The sequence below is a fragment of the Xenopus tropicalis genome, chromosome 4 (assembly GCF_000004195.4).
Source record: "Xenopus tropicalis strain Nigerian chromosome 4, UCB_Xtro_10.0, whole genome shotgun sequence".
Lineage (NCBI taxonomy): Eukaryota > Metazoa > Chordata > Amphibia > Anura > Pipidae > Xenopus > Xenopus tropicalis.
Genome location: NC_030680.2, coordinates 111,154,382 through 111,169,829, shown reverse-complemented (window position 1 = coordinate 111,169,829; position 15,448 = coordinate 111,154,382). Strand labels below are relative to the sequence as shown.

At 34.8% G+C, this 15,448-nt stretch overlaps 1 protein-coding gene across 4 annotated transcripts in view; it reads right to left on the bottom strand.

Annotated features, from left to right (window-relative positions):
• Positions 1 to 3,247: 3,247 nt before the first annotated feature.
• The window catches only part of lhx9 (LIM homeobox 9), a 31,451-nt gene continuing 19,250 nt past the window's right edge, over positions 3,248 to 15,448 (bottom strand). For 2 of the 4 annotated variants that reach the window (XM_004913747.4, XM_002932154.5), the window contains exons 4-5: positions 14,312 to 14,508; positions 3,248 to 4,424 (exon numbers count right to left, since the gene is read on the bottom strand). In XM_004913747.4, coding sequence (XP_004913804.1) covers positions 4,368 to 4,424; positions 14,312 to 14,508 — 254 coding nt within the window. In that variant the 3' untranslated portion in view covers positions 3,248 to 4,367. Of the gene's footprint in view, positions 4,425 to 8,485; positions 10,022 to 14,311; positions 14,509 to 15,448 lie in introns of those variants that run through there. The other 2 variants (XM_004913744.4, XM_004913745.4) reach the window with 1 other exon arrangement.

Here is a 15,448-nt window from a genome sequence, read left to right as displayed (position 1 = left end):
TGGGAAAACATTTTTTTTCAAAACACATCAGTTAGTAGAGCTCCAGCAGAATCATGCATTAAAATCCGTTTTTCAAAAACTCAAACAGATTTTTGTTATATTTAATTTTGAAATTTCTCATGGGACTAGCCATATTCTTCATTTCCTGGGGAGGCACAGTCATGTGACCTGTGCTGTGCTAAAATTCAGTACTTTACTGCTGAGATGCAAGTTGGAGTGATATCACCCCCCTCCCTTTTATCTCCCAGCAGCCAATCAGCAGAACAATGGGAAGGTAGCAAGATAACAGCTCTCTGACACAAGTGGTAGATATAAGAATAGCACTCAATAGTAAAAAATCCAAGTCCAGCTTGTGACTCCTCCAGTTACATGAAAGTAGGAGAAACAATAGGTTACCTGAGAGCAGTTATAACGTGTAGCGCTGGATCTTTCTAAAAGCACTGAGATGGCTGCCTAAACACCAATATTACAGCTAAAAAATAAATTTGTTGATTTAAGAATAACATTTCAAATTGTAGAGTGAATTATTTGCTATGTAAACAGTGTTATTTATAAATAAAAAAGTACACCATAAAAACCATGACAGAATCCCTTTAAGGTAAGTTTACTAGAGTCTTGTCTAAGACCAAATTTTTCATGGAATTTTATATTTTCACCCTTAGCTGTGCTGTGCATATAGTAAGAAAAGACAAGAATCCATTTTTTGTTATGTTTTTGAAGTAATCCATCCTAAAATTCCAAAACCTATGCCTTAGGGCAAAGACACATGAGCCAATTAGTCGCCATAGGCTAATGTACAAGTTGCCGCAACTAATCGCAAACCGATTCACGGTGTGTCTTCACCCTAAAGCATAGACGTGGCTCCTAGCAAATAGTGTCACCACTCTTCAAATCCCCCTATCCTGACTTCACAGTACTACAGTCTTCTGCTCCTCTCTATATATCTGCTTTAATCTTCCCATACTCCCTTCTAGGCCCTGTTTTCAGCTCAGAACAATCTATTGACCATACAGTTCTCCACAAGAGCTGAGGTGCACATTGCTCCATGCCTCTAGAATGCTCTACCACCTTGCAATAGGAAAGCTCCCACACTAACTCTTTTCAAAACCCCTGAAAAATCACTTTTTAGAGATCACTAGTTCCTGAGCAGCACCACATCCATAAACTGTGCACTTCTTCCCTTCCCCATTTTGTTTGGAAACCCTTTGGGTTTTTTTTTTACTGTCTAGTTTATGATAATTGTACCCCTAGTTTGTGTTTACATTTTGTTTGTCTCGTCTTCCTAAGAGATTGTAAAACCTTTGGACAGGGACCTCATCCCACCTGGGTATTTAAACACCTAACACAAGTATTTTTCACAGTCTAGTTTATGATAATTGTACTCCTAGTTTGTGTTTACACTTTATAAAGCATATTTATCAAATGATGAATTCTAACTCTCACCTATTGATAAATACACCTCTAAAAATCCTATAGAAATGAATAGAGATCGGCTGAAATTTACACTTTGATAAATCTACCCCTTAGTCATTAGTTTAGGATTTTGTGACCTGAAAAAATGTATATAAATCATAAAGCTCACTTATTTGGACAGGTATATACTGTGTTGTCCAGATATAACAGCCCCATTCAGGTTGAACTTATCTTCATTCATTTTTCTTTGAACTAGCTAGCCTAGACAGATCTAGTGGTAAATACAGGGGAATATCTACTTAGGATTGAGTTTTATACTTATTTCAATACTATCTTATCTGACGAAGGGGTACGCCCCCAAAATGTTGCTTTTTGAATAAACACGCAGGGGCTATGTCCCGCTTGCACTCTACTTGTCGTGCTGGCTGAAATAATTTGGACTTTGCTGAGAGTGCCGACTCTCTGGGCCGTGCTCCAAGTAGCTAACCTTTTGGAGGAGGTAAGGGTGTGCTGGTGTAACAATTTTTCTATTGTAAACTCTATATCTTACCTGAGTGATGCAAAGTTGTTTTAAAAATCTTTCACTTGTTAGCGGTCCCTATTAAATTTCCCTGCATCTTTTCTTCTTTCTATGTTTGCTAATTAATACCTCTAGGCTGTGATTTATCAACGTTTTAATTTTTTTCAGGATTCTAGTTTTTTAGCGCTAAAACTCAATGACAAACTCAAATGTCTGATATTTATCAAGTGCAAAAAAACAGAAAACTCAAACATGAAACTTTGCCATCTAAAAGCTTGCGAGTTTATATAGAAGTCATTGGGAGTTGTCCTAGGCAAAGTCAAGCCATATTTTTAATTCTGGAAAATGTTATTTTTGTCTTAAAATAACCCTTAAATCCCAGTAATCTCCAATAACCGTAGACTGTGGGTTAAATGCTGAGAGTTGAAATTCAGTAGTAGCTGGTGGGCTACAGATTGAATACCGCTGACATAAATAATAAGGGAAACTAATAGGGAAACTAATAATTACCAAAATAAATTATTTATAATTTGTACTTTTAGCAAGGATTTTCTGGCCAAGGGGAGACTGGAGGTGACAGGCAAATAAGCCCTTCATATTATTTTTCCTGTTTCTCTGCAGCATTTTAAAGGAGAAGGAAAGGTAAAAACTAAGTAATCTTTATCAGAAAGGTCTATGTAAATACAGCCATAAGCACTCACAGTAACGCTGCACTGACTTCTCTGAAAAAAGATTTCTTGTGTCTGTAATTCCTGTGCCAGAGACAGGCAGCTCTCTCTCCTCTCTCCCCTCCTCAAGAATGCTAAGACCCCCCCCCCTTAGGCATGTGTGATCTGAGCCAATCAGCAGGAAGTTTCCTCATAGTCTTACAAACTGAGACACCGATCTTGGTCTTGGTGCAGGAGTGAGGCATTATGGGATTTTTCTTTACAGAGCTCAGGGTTTTTTTTTTCCTGTTTGGCTTCTGATCATCTGAGCGAAAGAAATATGGGGAGACTTAAGGGCACTATTGAGACAACTGAAGGTATGCCTGCAGCTTGAGATTAACTCTTTATTAGCCTTTCCTTCTCCTTTAAGTAAATGGTTTAATGATAACTTCCCTTTAGGGCCAGTTCAGATACAACAGGTTTCCCCTGAAATTCTCATTTTGAAATTCTGAAATTGCTTGTATTTTGATTATTGCTATAAGGAAAAACCTCTTTGTATACATTTGTGAATGTGACAAAATAACCTTTATAAGCATTATGTAATTCAAATAGTGTCCTTTTTTCTCATTTATGATGATTCTTTTAGATCGAGCTTTGGAATCATGTATTATGTCTGCATCAAATGATGTATTTATTCATGAAAAGAGTATTTTACAGAAAACATCAATGTAAGGGATTCACACATACATAGAAAAAGAAAGTGTAAGATGTCATGCAGATTTTAATTCTCTTTTATAGATTTGTCCCATGCAGTCTGCTTTTATTTGCGTTTACCTTTGTACTGCATATATACTTTGGTGTAATAATATTCCTCCCCATACTGCCCTAATAACATCTTTTTCTATGGGCAGGATCCCCACTGCTGCAGCTGGAGTCATTGCGCAAGACTTGGCCACATTTAAGATCCACATTAAGACTATAAAAAGAAACACAGAGTATTCGCATTCTGCACTCCAGAAATATAAAGGCTCAAACAGTGACAAGGTCTGTATTTTCTGGGCCCATCCAATGGCAATTCTTATTATAATAAAGAATATAAGAATTAGCAATAACTCCAAAACTGTAGGTTTTCTCCTTGTGTAAGCATTTACATTTTTTATATAATTCAGAAACTTTTTTGCTACATACAGTAATTAGGTCTACAAGACCACAGCCATGTTGTTGTTTGGTTGAATTATAATTCATACGTTTCTGCTACATGGAACAGAACCTATAAGTCAAACAATAGCTATAAATAAACAGGCACAAATATAGTGAGATTTCACATTGGCGAGGAATACATTTTTGCAAGCATGTTGCAGAATGCTATTTTTACATTTAATCTTCAGTTGTGCTTTTTGTCTAAACAAAGTTTTGATCAGCTTCATAAATTCTGCATCAAAACTGTATAAGGTTTATTAATGCCAGGTTGCTCCATTATATATATACATTTTTGCGGGCGAAAAAAAAAATCACACAGTTTTGTATCATTTTATCAACAAGTCCAGAAGTGTTCATATGAAAATGGAGTTAAAACTTTAATAGCTTAATATCCTTTCCCTCATTTTATCAGGGTACAATGTTAAAACTCCTACATACAAAAAAGCATGTGCTTGAACATTCCAAAAAAAGACATAAAAGTTTTTTTTTATATATAGATTTAATTTTTTTAAATTTTTGGCTAATTTTTGTCTTTGTCTTCACTGCAGTAGACTTCCCGATCAAACTTTTCCCCTTCTTTAAATACTTTAGGGAATTTTCAAACGCCGGGATGTATGGCTGTTAAACCCCGAACATTGTTCTCCCTGAAAAAAATCATAGCAAAAAAATGTATTAAACTACAGAGCAACCTGGCACTAATGGGCTAAGCATTTAAACTGAATTCTCTCAATGCTGAAAAGTGGTTATTTATGCACATGGAGCAGAATGTATCAAGCTGATGCCATTTGCGCTAAGATGCACTGTATGTATTCAATTATTTTGTCATTCTCTTATAATTAAAAAAGTTATGGGGTTTTCCCCTTCTGTGCCTAATCTCTCAGACACATGGTTATAATAAAATACCATTTTATATCAGGAATTTAAAACAAAAGAAGATTAAGCTAACAATATGCTAAAAACTTCTTTCTGCCTCATTCCATGTATATACATAAAGAATCTTTCCTTCTCTTTGGCTTCCCAGAGCTCATCCGGTAAATGTGCTTGTCTTCTACCTGCATTACTTGATACATCTCTCCCCATATATTTCATACAGTAACCGTAATTCTTGTACCAGATTAAAAACACTGATTCGTAACGTTAAATATTTTAAAAAAAAACAATGTGAAACATTGTCTAAAAATAAAACTCCACTGACTACAAATCGTTTATTCACACAAATTTAATCAGAATAATTCACAAAGGTTTGGTCCATAAATATTCAAAGGAAATTGTTCTATACAATGCATTTCTTAGTAAACAAAAAATAAAACATGGACAATTTTGCTCTACCACAAACTGTACTTAAACACTTATAAGTATAATAGATTTTTTTTTTACCAGACTGTCCAGCTGCATTAAATGCCATACCTGTATTATCTAACAGGACACATCCTCGAAAAGTATGGTTTTATTTTTTTTAACCCAGAAATAAAGAAATAAACAGTACAAAATTGTTTAAAGGGGATACAAACAGTGAATAACACACGTTAATCCTGATTTTCACAGAAGTACTAGGTAGTACAGTAAGGCACTTGTAAAACTGAGCTGTAACCCCAGAGGAGTCTTATTCAACTTTATAAAGGCAGAATTTACAGTTCGTGAAGCAACATGTAGGTTAAAAAAATACTTATATATATTATGGTCTTCCAACAAATTGATATGTCAAAAGAAAGTACCCATCTTGGAGCTGTAATGCTCATTTAACCACAGAAACAAACATGGATACTGAGGTGTACTAAGGACACCTTACAGGCTCTTACATTTTATGAGGGGGAAAATTCTTATAAGCAATGTGAATGATTTTTAGTGGAACTAAAGTATTACATGGCATGTAAGAAATATAACTCAAAATAGTAACTTCAGAACAGAGCAAACCAAATTCTATCAAAATATTCCACCTGCTTTTCAGTGATCTGATACAAAAGGGAATCGGTAAACATTTGCTGTTTTAAAAGATGACGTCTCCTTCCATAGAGATGCGAGAATGCTATATCTTTCCAATCATTATTTAACTCCTTACCAGTGCAGCCTGTCATTTTTTTAATATAAGCTATATTTTCATGAATCTATGTTTTCTAAAAACCCTGAGAAAAAAATGTCTGAAAAAAAATGTCCTTTAATCTCCAAAGTCATGTTGCACCTAAGAAACAGTATGACCCCGTATATTGGATCAATTGCTATACAAATAATTTTTCTGAAACTGATGATTACTATAACTATTAAATGAAGGGGCATGTAGCTCAGACTCGATGTCTGTTGATTAAGGGGCATATTGCTCATACACACAAATGACCATCTATCTATAACAATATATATGTATAAAAAGGTGTATTCAGTTAATTTGTACTTGCTGAAAGAGTTTCATGGTATAAGATTCCAGAACGATGTAGAATCCCAACTTTTATAACTGAAAATAGAAGTTCATTTTGATAAAGAAAGAAGCATTTGAATGCATTTTGGGCAAATTTGTTTTCATGTGGAATCAAAGTAACTAAGAGTGGCGTTTTTTGTTTTTTTTAATTCGTATGGTATTTATGTCTTTTTTTAATTCTGTTATGCCTTGTCTGCTGTTAAATCACCAAAACACTCTTAGTACCTCCAAGAGGGTTGGAAAAAGTTAAATTAGATACAGGTATAGGACCCGTTATCCAGAATGCTCGGGACCAAGGGTATTCCGGATAAGGGGTCTTTCCGTAATTTGGTTCTCCATACCTTAAGTCTACTAAAAAATCGATAAAACATTAATTAAACCCAAAAGGATTGTTTTGCATCCAATAAGGATTATTTATTATCTAAAGTGGGATCAATTACAAGGTACTGTTTAATTACTACAGAGAAAAAGGAAATCAGTTTTAAAATTCTGAATTATTTGATTAAAATGGAGTCTATAGGAGACAGGCTTGCCGTAATTCGGAGCTTTCTGGATAACGGGTTTCCGGATTAGGGATCCCATACCTGTATATATTATTTTTTACATGAAATATGTTATATGGGAACAGATGCATGAAAACAAAGTGGGTGATTTAATTATAGTATGTTGGGATTTAGCATAGATATAACAGGCAGATTACTTATTCAATAGTATGCTCTATATTAAGGCCTGGATTTTTAAAATCAGCCCTATACCGCCATGATTATTCAGAAGTTACTGCAGCTGCACAGGGTTGTATGATACGATTAATTATGAACAGAACAGAAACAAAGGCTGCCTAATAAAGGATATATGACTTTCTAATGTGTTCACTTTAGAACTCAGCCTTTTGTCAAGCTTTGAGCAGAACAGTCCTGTACATGTTTAGCCTCTTTTAAAATTAGTCATATGTTTAATTGTGTGCTTACAGTGCAGCAAGAATGAGAACTTTTAGCAATTAGTATATAAATCCCTCAACATAAACCACTAAATCGTTGTGCAAAAACATTATTCAGTCAAGCAGGATGTGGGCTAAAAGCAACGGAACACAATCGTTTCATATATAAATAAATGAACATTCACCAATGTCATTTGCCTTATATTCAGATAAAGTATGCTATATGAGGCAATGAAATATATTCCAGTCCATGGGCCTGTAATTCATCAACTCATTGCCTTTACAGCTTGATTTTAATAGTTATAAAAATACCCAATCCATCGTACAATTTTGTTGTATCCATGATGAAATATAGTTGATAATGCACCAGCTCTCCAATCAAAAGGAAATGCCATGTTCTCTAAGATTGCAGGCATAAAATAAAACATGTCAATATTGGGTAGAAATGAGAATATAACTTAATATTGATGTTTATTGGGAGAGTTTTATGAACAAAGCATAGGAATTGCTTTACTATGTTTCTAATATTCTGAGAACAAAGACATAAGCCTTATTAGAACTGTCATAGTCTACAGAGCTACAGTACAAAATGGCTAGCCTCTTTGTTGAGAAAAAAAAAAGTAGTTATTATAGTAACCACAGGAAAAAAAATGAGTTTCAGATTTTAAAAAGCTTTTGCATTTATTTTAAATATGTGTGCACTTTGTTCTGTAAAACTGTACATATTTCACAAGATACAACAAAAAAAACACAAGAAAAAAAGTAACATTCTGCTTTTTCTGGGTCTGTTTTAAGCAAGCACCCAACATGAAAAAGTAAACAATGCTCATTTGCACATAAGATATTGACTTTTTTTTATACAAAAGTAACAAAAATATTATATATTAGAAATATTTAATGTTTGTCTGGTACAATCTATCCAATACCAAAAAAAATCAATGGAGAAGAAAAACTCACTGTTCACAAAACATTTTTTACAAAATTGTATTTTGCTTATTTCCATTTTACCTAAAAAATGAACGGTTCAAATTGTTTAAAATAAACATGCCACAAATATACAGGTATAGGATGCCTTATACAGAAACCCGATATCCAGAACACTTCAAATTACGGAAAGGTCATCTCACATAGCCTCCATTTTTACTTCAAAATTTTAAAACATATTTTCTATTTTCCTATAATAATAAAACAGTACCTTGTACTTAATTCCAACTAAGATATAATTAATCCTTATTGGAGGCAAAACTTTCCCAATGGGTTTATTTATTGTTTAAATGATTTTTTTTCGAGTATGGAGAAGTATAAAGTATGGAGATCCAAATTATGGAAAATCCCTTATCTGAAAAACCTCAGATCCCGAGCATTCTGGATAACAGATCCCATACCTGTACATCCAATGCTTATTTTTAAAAAATATATTAGAAATATTAAGCTTCCTAAATTTTGTGGAAAACCATTTTTGGCAAAAAAAAAAAAAATTACAATGAGAAAACGAATGATTTTCCTGAAACTTAATATGCATCTTTCATCACTTTAGCAGAAAAATGTTGTGTGAATTACATTTTTTTTTACTTTGTGTTCATTTAAAAAAAGTAAAACATTTTGACTAAAATTTAGAATGAAATATAATTTTATTCCAGTTCATTTTGGTGAATTTAATTCAAGATTATGGAAATAAGTAATATACAATTGTATAGAGGCACTTTTAAGGATGTGTGAATTTGAATTTAACCCTTACCTCATTTGATTGTTCTCAACATAAAAATAAATGATGACACCGATTACTTGTGCCAATAACTTACATGTCATTTTTTTTGTGCATCCAGTCATCGCCCCATTTGCTATTAAAGGCAGAGTGAAATCTAGAGAACAGGTCTTTCTGCAGAACCATCGAAGGACATTTAATATAATTATTGAGAGAGGAGAACAGAGGGAGGCTCACTGGAGGAAGTAAGAGAGAAAAGTCTAACATTTTTGAAAAAGATGTGCAACAGAACCGTTTTTAGCTTCCAAGAAGGTAGGAAATGAGCTTTTGGACAAATTTTAATAAATAGGGCAATTTACTACAATAATTATTTTTTTCCTGAAAAGTGTAGTGAGACTTTTTCAGAGCTAGCTAGATGGACACACAAAAAGAAAATCAATGAACGTTGTGGCAGGTCTGTGACAGCAGTCAAGCTGCAGTCCCAGCAATATGAGTTAATGGGCATAGAGAATTTCACAGTGAGAGAGATAGAGAGAAGAGCAAAATGTAAGTGAAAATCCCCTGCACTGGCAATGCAATAAGGTTAATATATTTCAGTAATAGGTTATATGCAAGATTTCACACAAATGTTTTTGAGGGATTGTCATTATCTTGCATCTTTACAAGCTCTGCCCTTCTACATATATCCTTTTCAATTTAGAGTTCATGTTACCACCTTCATCATGCAGACTTTAACATTTTCTGTGAACAGTAATACAACAGAAGCCTATCTTCTGCATTTGCTTCACTGAGTGTCTACCTTAAATTTCTTCTTTCTTCCAAAATATTTTGAAGTGTATTTCAATGGATGGTAGAAAAAAATAATAATAAAAATAATGCAGTCTTGTGAAAATATTCATAGGGGACAGCAAGTGTAGAGCCGCAGCAGATGTTAAAAAAGGTTGGTTAGTGTTGTTTGAGAAGGGCTCCCGGACTCATGGGTGTCCATATTTGGGGTTACAGATGCCCCGACATTGAGGGAGGGGCTGGTGAGGTCTGATAATGTGGACGTGGCACCGGTTGGCGTTAGTGCAGCACTCTCTGCAGATGCTGGAGCGCTGAGAGAGGGACCTTCAACTTTATCGCCTCCCCCATTCTCCTGACGCAAAAGATTCCTTCTGAATTTCGCTCGTGCGTTTTGAAACCAAACCTGCAAACCAATCCCAGGGCATTCCTTTACCAATTATTTTATTTATTTGTTGCTTTATTTTGCTGGCTTTCTAACTTCTTTGTCCCTACCTTTTTCTTTAATGGAAGCTAAATACAAAAAACAATCATTGCCTTGTACCTTTAAAGGAGACATATAGCATATTTCAAAAAACATAGCTGAAATAAATAATATAATGGCACCTGATTTAAGGTTTGGCTATATATGATCATTACCTCTTAAATTTAAACATTTTGGAACTCTCCATAGATCACTTTGGATGCACGAGTAGTGGCAGTTTCTTAAAACAATAGATTTTTAGTGGCAGCCAACCACAGTTTTTCCCTCCCCTATCAGGTTCACCAAGCCAATCGCTGTCTGCCCAAATCATGGCAATAGCCTGCATAGTGGCTCTCCTGAACAGCCATGGAAATAGCTTAAAGCAGTAGAATGACTGGCACTTTCCTTCTATTATAGGAGTATAATGCAATAGAAAATACTTGTTATTGAGACTATATGTCACCTTTAAATTGACTTAGCACTAGAATATATTATTTATATATGTATTATCCCTAATAACTTGTCTTTATCAGAAAAACACATTCATATTTATAGATGTAGAAGCATGAAATAATGAACTTAGGCAAAAAAAAATTCAGTGTTGTTTTCAGTAGGGTAATACATAAAACAAAAGAATAATGAACCATATAGTGTGAAAGTCTCAACCTTAAAGCATTTTACTCACAATTATAACAATGCTAAATCAGTAGTATATACAAAAATGAATAATAATGTGAATGTTAAGCCCAAGAATGTCAAACTTACAATCACTGCTCATTAGCTGTTACGCAGTATACATCCCTGCAGCCTTTTAGTGGATATGAAATTTACTACAACCGTTGGAAAAATTAGCTCAAAGCTGGGCTTTAGGACTTGAGACTTCAGTGCACAAAACAATTTTTAGATTGCACAGAACATTTTAAACAAACACAATTTATACAGTATTTGCTTTGACCCACCCCTCTGCACACATATATTTTGAGAATTGTGTGCAAATGATCATGGAAAGCTTGACTGTAGAGTTTGACATCATTAGCTTAACCTCCACATCAACAAGAAATATATAAAAGCACACATAAATCTGGGGAAAATTTTAAAATTTCATTTATCATATAACACCGTATGGAATAAATAAACCTTCCATTCAGAGAAGCTGTGAACAGCCTGGTACTGTTGAGACATTACTGCAAAACTGAAAATGTTTCTAAAGTGCTAGTGTTCCTTTTTAAAAAGACTTGAGGTTTAGGAATATATGTATAAGAGTTGTCATGATTTCAGGATGCTTGGAACGTTATAAGTCAGTAAAAGCCAGTAAAACCACATTTGTATTGATGGTGGATAGTCTTTTCAGAAATATGCTTAATACTCTTATATGTTAGATAAAATGCAGATAAAAATGATGCTTCTTCAGTGATGGCGTACATTCTGTTGACATTTTTAAGTTTCACAGATATGCCAAATCATCCAGTAAATAAGGTAGAACAAATAAGGGGTCATTTGTGACCTCCAATGCAGTGTGCCAAGTGCAAAAAGGGCACATATATTTTCCATGCTTTTATGCTTTTCCATATTGTAGAATTACCACAGGTATCTCTCACAAATACCTGCAGCTCCCCCACAAATACAAAGATGCCTGTGTTTGGGATGTGGGAAGTCATTAGGCAACCCCCCCCCCTTATGCCCCCTACTTGTCCACTAACTTGTACACCATTCAGACACACAAGTTACAAAGCAACAGAAGATGCAGGCCACAGTGGGGTCCTATGGCAGGATTATGAACTTGCCTGTACCCCTAATGCTGAAGTCTTAAATTGAATTGTTTTAATATGATGCAAGGTGCAGGCCACAGGGGAAGAAGTGATTGCTGAATAAGCACAAAGGAATGGACTCTTGCACCCCTTAGTGCTTTGCACTACATTCTCTGCTGTCTCCTAAACTTAAATTTCCAAGGCAACTATACTCTCTCAAGGTAACTCATGCCCACATGCATTTAATAGATGAAAATCAGATGAGAAAATATGGTAATGTATAATAAGGATCGGGTTGAGTAGGGGTTTGTATACATAACATGGTTAGAAATACCATTTTTTTTAAATAACTTTTTAAAGGTAACTTATCAAATAAATTATTGCACCATTTGTGTTTCATTTATTTTTAGGTTATATTACCCAGAAACCTCTTGCTTTGCATGTACACATGATAGTATTTAAGATCAAGCTGATTATCCATCTTTTTTAGCTTCCATTCTTTCACCCCACATACACAACACCTTGTTTTGTATGTGTTTGAATTCCCAATCCATTAAATATAAAGAGGCTTAATTATCACAATTCAAATTGCTTATTAAAAAATCCAGATCTAAAAAACTTGATCGAATTAAACCATTAAAATTAATTTGAATGCATCAAAAATTTGAAAAACACAAATTTAAAAAATCTGCCTAGGTTTCCATTGATTTCTACATGAATTCAAAAGCTTTTAGATTAGTTTTACATTTGAGTTTTTGGAATTTTGTTGTGCTTAATAAATATTGAATATTTGTGCTTTGGAAACCATGTGGGTGTGTTTGCACAAAAAAATTTTAACGGAAAAAAATTGAATTTGAATAATGATAAATCAGCCCCATAGCGTTAGTAACCTCCTTTCATAGAGTATTTGTTCTACCTGCTTACTGGACAATTTAAATCATTTGAAAAACAAAAAATTGAGAACTGAATATAAAGCAAGAGGAGCATCATGTGTATCTGTGCTTGTGGTGTCATTTTCCTTGTGTTCTCAGTTTCTGAAATTCTCCAAAGAAAAAATGGCATGAAAGAGCCTGTTTATCATAAGTTAAGAAGATAGTTCTTTATAATATTTAAAGAATTTTTTTACTCCATTTTTGTGGAAATTGTCTTTTAGAAATAATAATGTCCCACTAAGCAATAAGTTGCTTTTCCATTTGTTAAAGCCACCAATCTTAATAAGCCAGATAAGAAATCATTAGTGGTATCCCACTGGCTTGGTTGCTTGCCCATTCCCTGTCTGTATCAAGCCATACCATCTTGCTTAGCTGAAAAGCAAATAATATGTATTCCAAACAGACAAAAGCTTGTGAATGATAGTAAAACTGGATGCCCCAATGTAAGGAGTGCGTTATAAACCAATGATATATTAAGGCTACTAAGCAAATGGTTTCACCATTTGTATGGTGAAACCATCTACATTTTCCAACCAGTTCATGAGAATAGAGTGTAATGTTCCAGCTGGAATTTATAATTGACTGTTTTACTGAGTAGCACTGTATATGTAATAGTACAGCTAATACTGCATGTATAACATCCCTGGTGATGACAATTAAAATGAAATGAGAGAACCTGTCTTCAGTTGAAAGAGGCTGTTATTGAATTATCAACTCAGAAACCACCATGGCCAGACAAGAGACTTGTGTGAGACTCTTGTCTCACAGTTCCTAAGGGGTCCACCAGTGGCATCCACCATAAAAATGAGTGTTGGCTGAAATAGCTGCACACATCTTTCCCCAATGGAACTAGTTGCTGTGGAAATGCTGTAAGGCTGGTATCCTCCTATGACACTAAGGGAAGGCTAAGGGGCTGATGTAGACTGATGGCCTATGGTCGGACTTCAAAAAAAGGCTCAGACTGCACTGCCATACCTAGTCACACAATCGTAATACAGTCTAACGCAGTGGGCAATCTTAAAATCTCATAATTGCCATGAAAGGGTCTCACTTATCAGCATTCTCTTGCCTGTACCAAGCAGGCAAATGGTGTGCTAACTCAGAATTGATCCATTACTTAATCCTATTTGTGGGGCAAGCCAAAAGGGGATGTGTTTAAATAAGTAACTATTTATCTTGACAGGTATATCAAAAAACCTGTTTTTGATCTGCATATCCACCAGACAAGCCATTCTAATTTGAAAGCACATAATATCATTATCTTTAGCCCCAGTTGGGTTTTTCTTTCTCTTACAAGTGGGATCTGCTAACAATGATCTCCACAGAACAGAATGAAACCCAGAAATATAGAATCTAAGCACTGGCAGTCAGGTATTTAAGTGTCAGCATCACAGATTCAACAATCTACACAGATAAGCAGTTTAAACAGTGAACTGGGTGGCCTTAATTAGTAAATAAGACCAGTTTCTACAAAGCAAGACTTAGCTTTAGCAAATCATATATGGGAAGTAATACACTGAGTTTGCAAAGTTATGACAACATTAGTTTCTCACCTGCAAAACTCTCTTTGTTAATCCAGTTTTCTGGGCCAGTTGTTTCAGATCTTTTGCATCTGGATTGTGGTTAATGGCAAAATAGGACTTCATTGTACGGAGCTGGTGATGTTTAAAAGAGGTTCTCATCCGTTTCGTCTTTTGAGAAGGAGGGTACGTCTGGTCCCGATCCAAATCTGTCTCATTTTCGTTACAACCTGAGTGAGAAGATCAGGAAATTGCATTGTCATTTCATTTTTGTTACATTGTGTGTGTGTTGGATAAGGTGCACTGCCAATGAGATTTTCCTCAGCTTGTTTTTCATGCAATCATGTCAGATATTGACAGTTAAAAATGATAATGCAGATTTCTCAGCACCCTGCTAAGAGCCAACCCATTTTGCTTTTTATTGCTACCCAGAAACTTTAATTTACAAATTGTGAAGTTGCTACAGACTTTTATCTTATATTAATTGTACAGTATTATCTGTATTAGTTGTACCCACTTATAAAACCAAATATCTATCTCCAGTAGAGCACATTTGTAGGATGGCCTCACAGGAGCAGAGGTGGATCAATCACCAGCACAGGTGGGTCTGTCAAAATGACACTGTTTCACCTCTGTTCCTATGAGAATTCCAGGCACCTTTTGATAGCCACTAATATCTATATTTTATGATATATACAGTGTATGATGTGTCACACTCCTCGTGCACACCTAAGGAGATAAACACCAAATCCATCATATAATAAACTTTGACTTGCACTGTGAAAAATGTCAAGTCAATGTCACACGTAGTTAGTCTCCAAGGGAAGAAGGTCACATTGATATTGCTGTGATTAACAACACAATGCTGTTTCCTTAATGATGCAGAATAACTCAGTTAAACTAATAAACTTGTTAGATATGCCTGCTAATAAGTTATTTATAAGTTCTAAAAGATCTTCACCAAAAATAGGACTAAATCAGGTATCTTTCTCTTGGCAATTTTACTTAGGGGAAGCACTAGTAACACTACCAATTATGTTTTATGGAGCACAAAGGGATTGTACTGCCCATAAAAACCACTTTGATAACAATGAGTTAACTTCCAGCCGGTGCCCTCAGTCAGTGAAGTATCTCCGGGACAAGCACTCTGCCCAGCATTCGCTCCTAGAT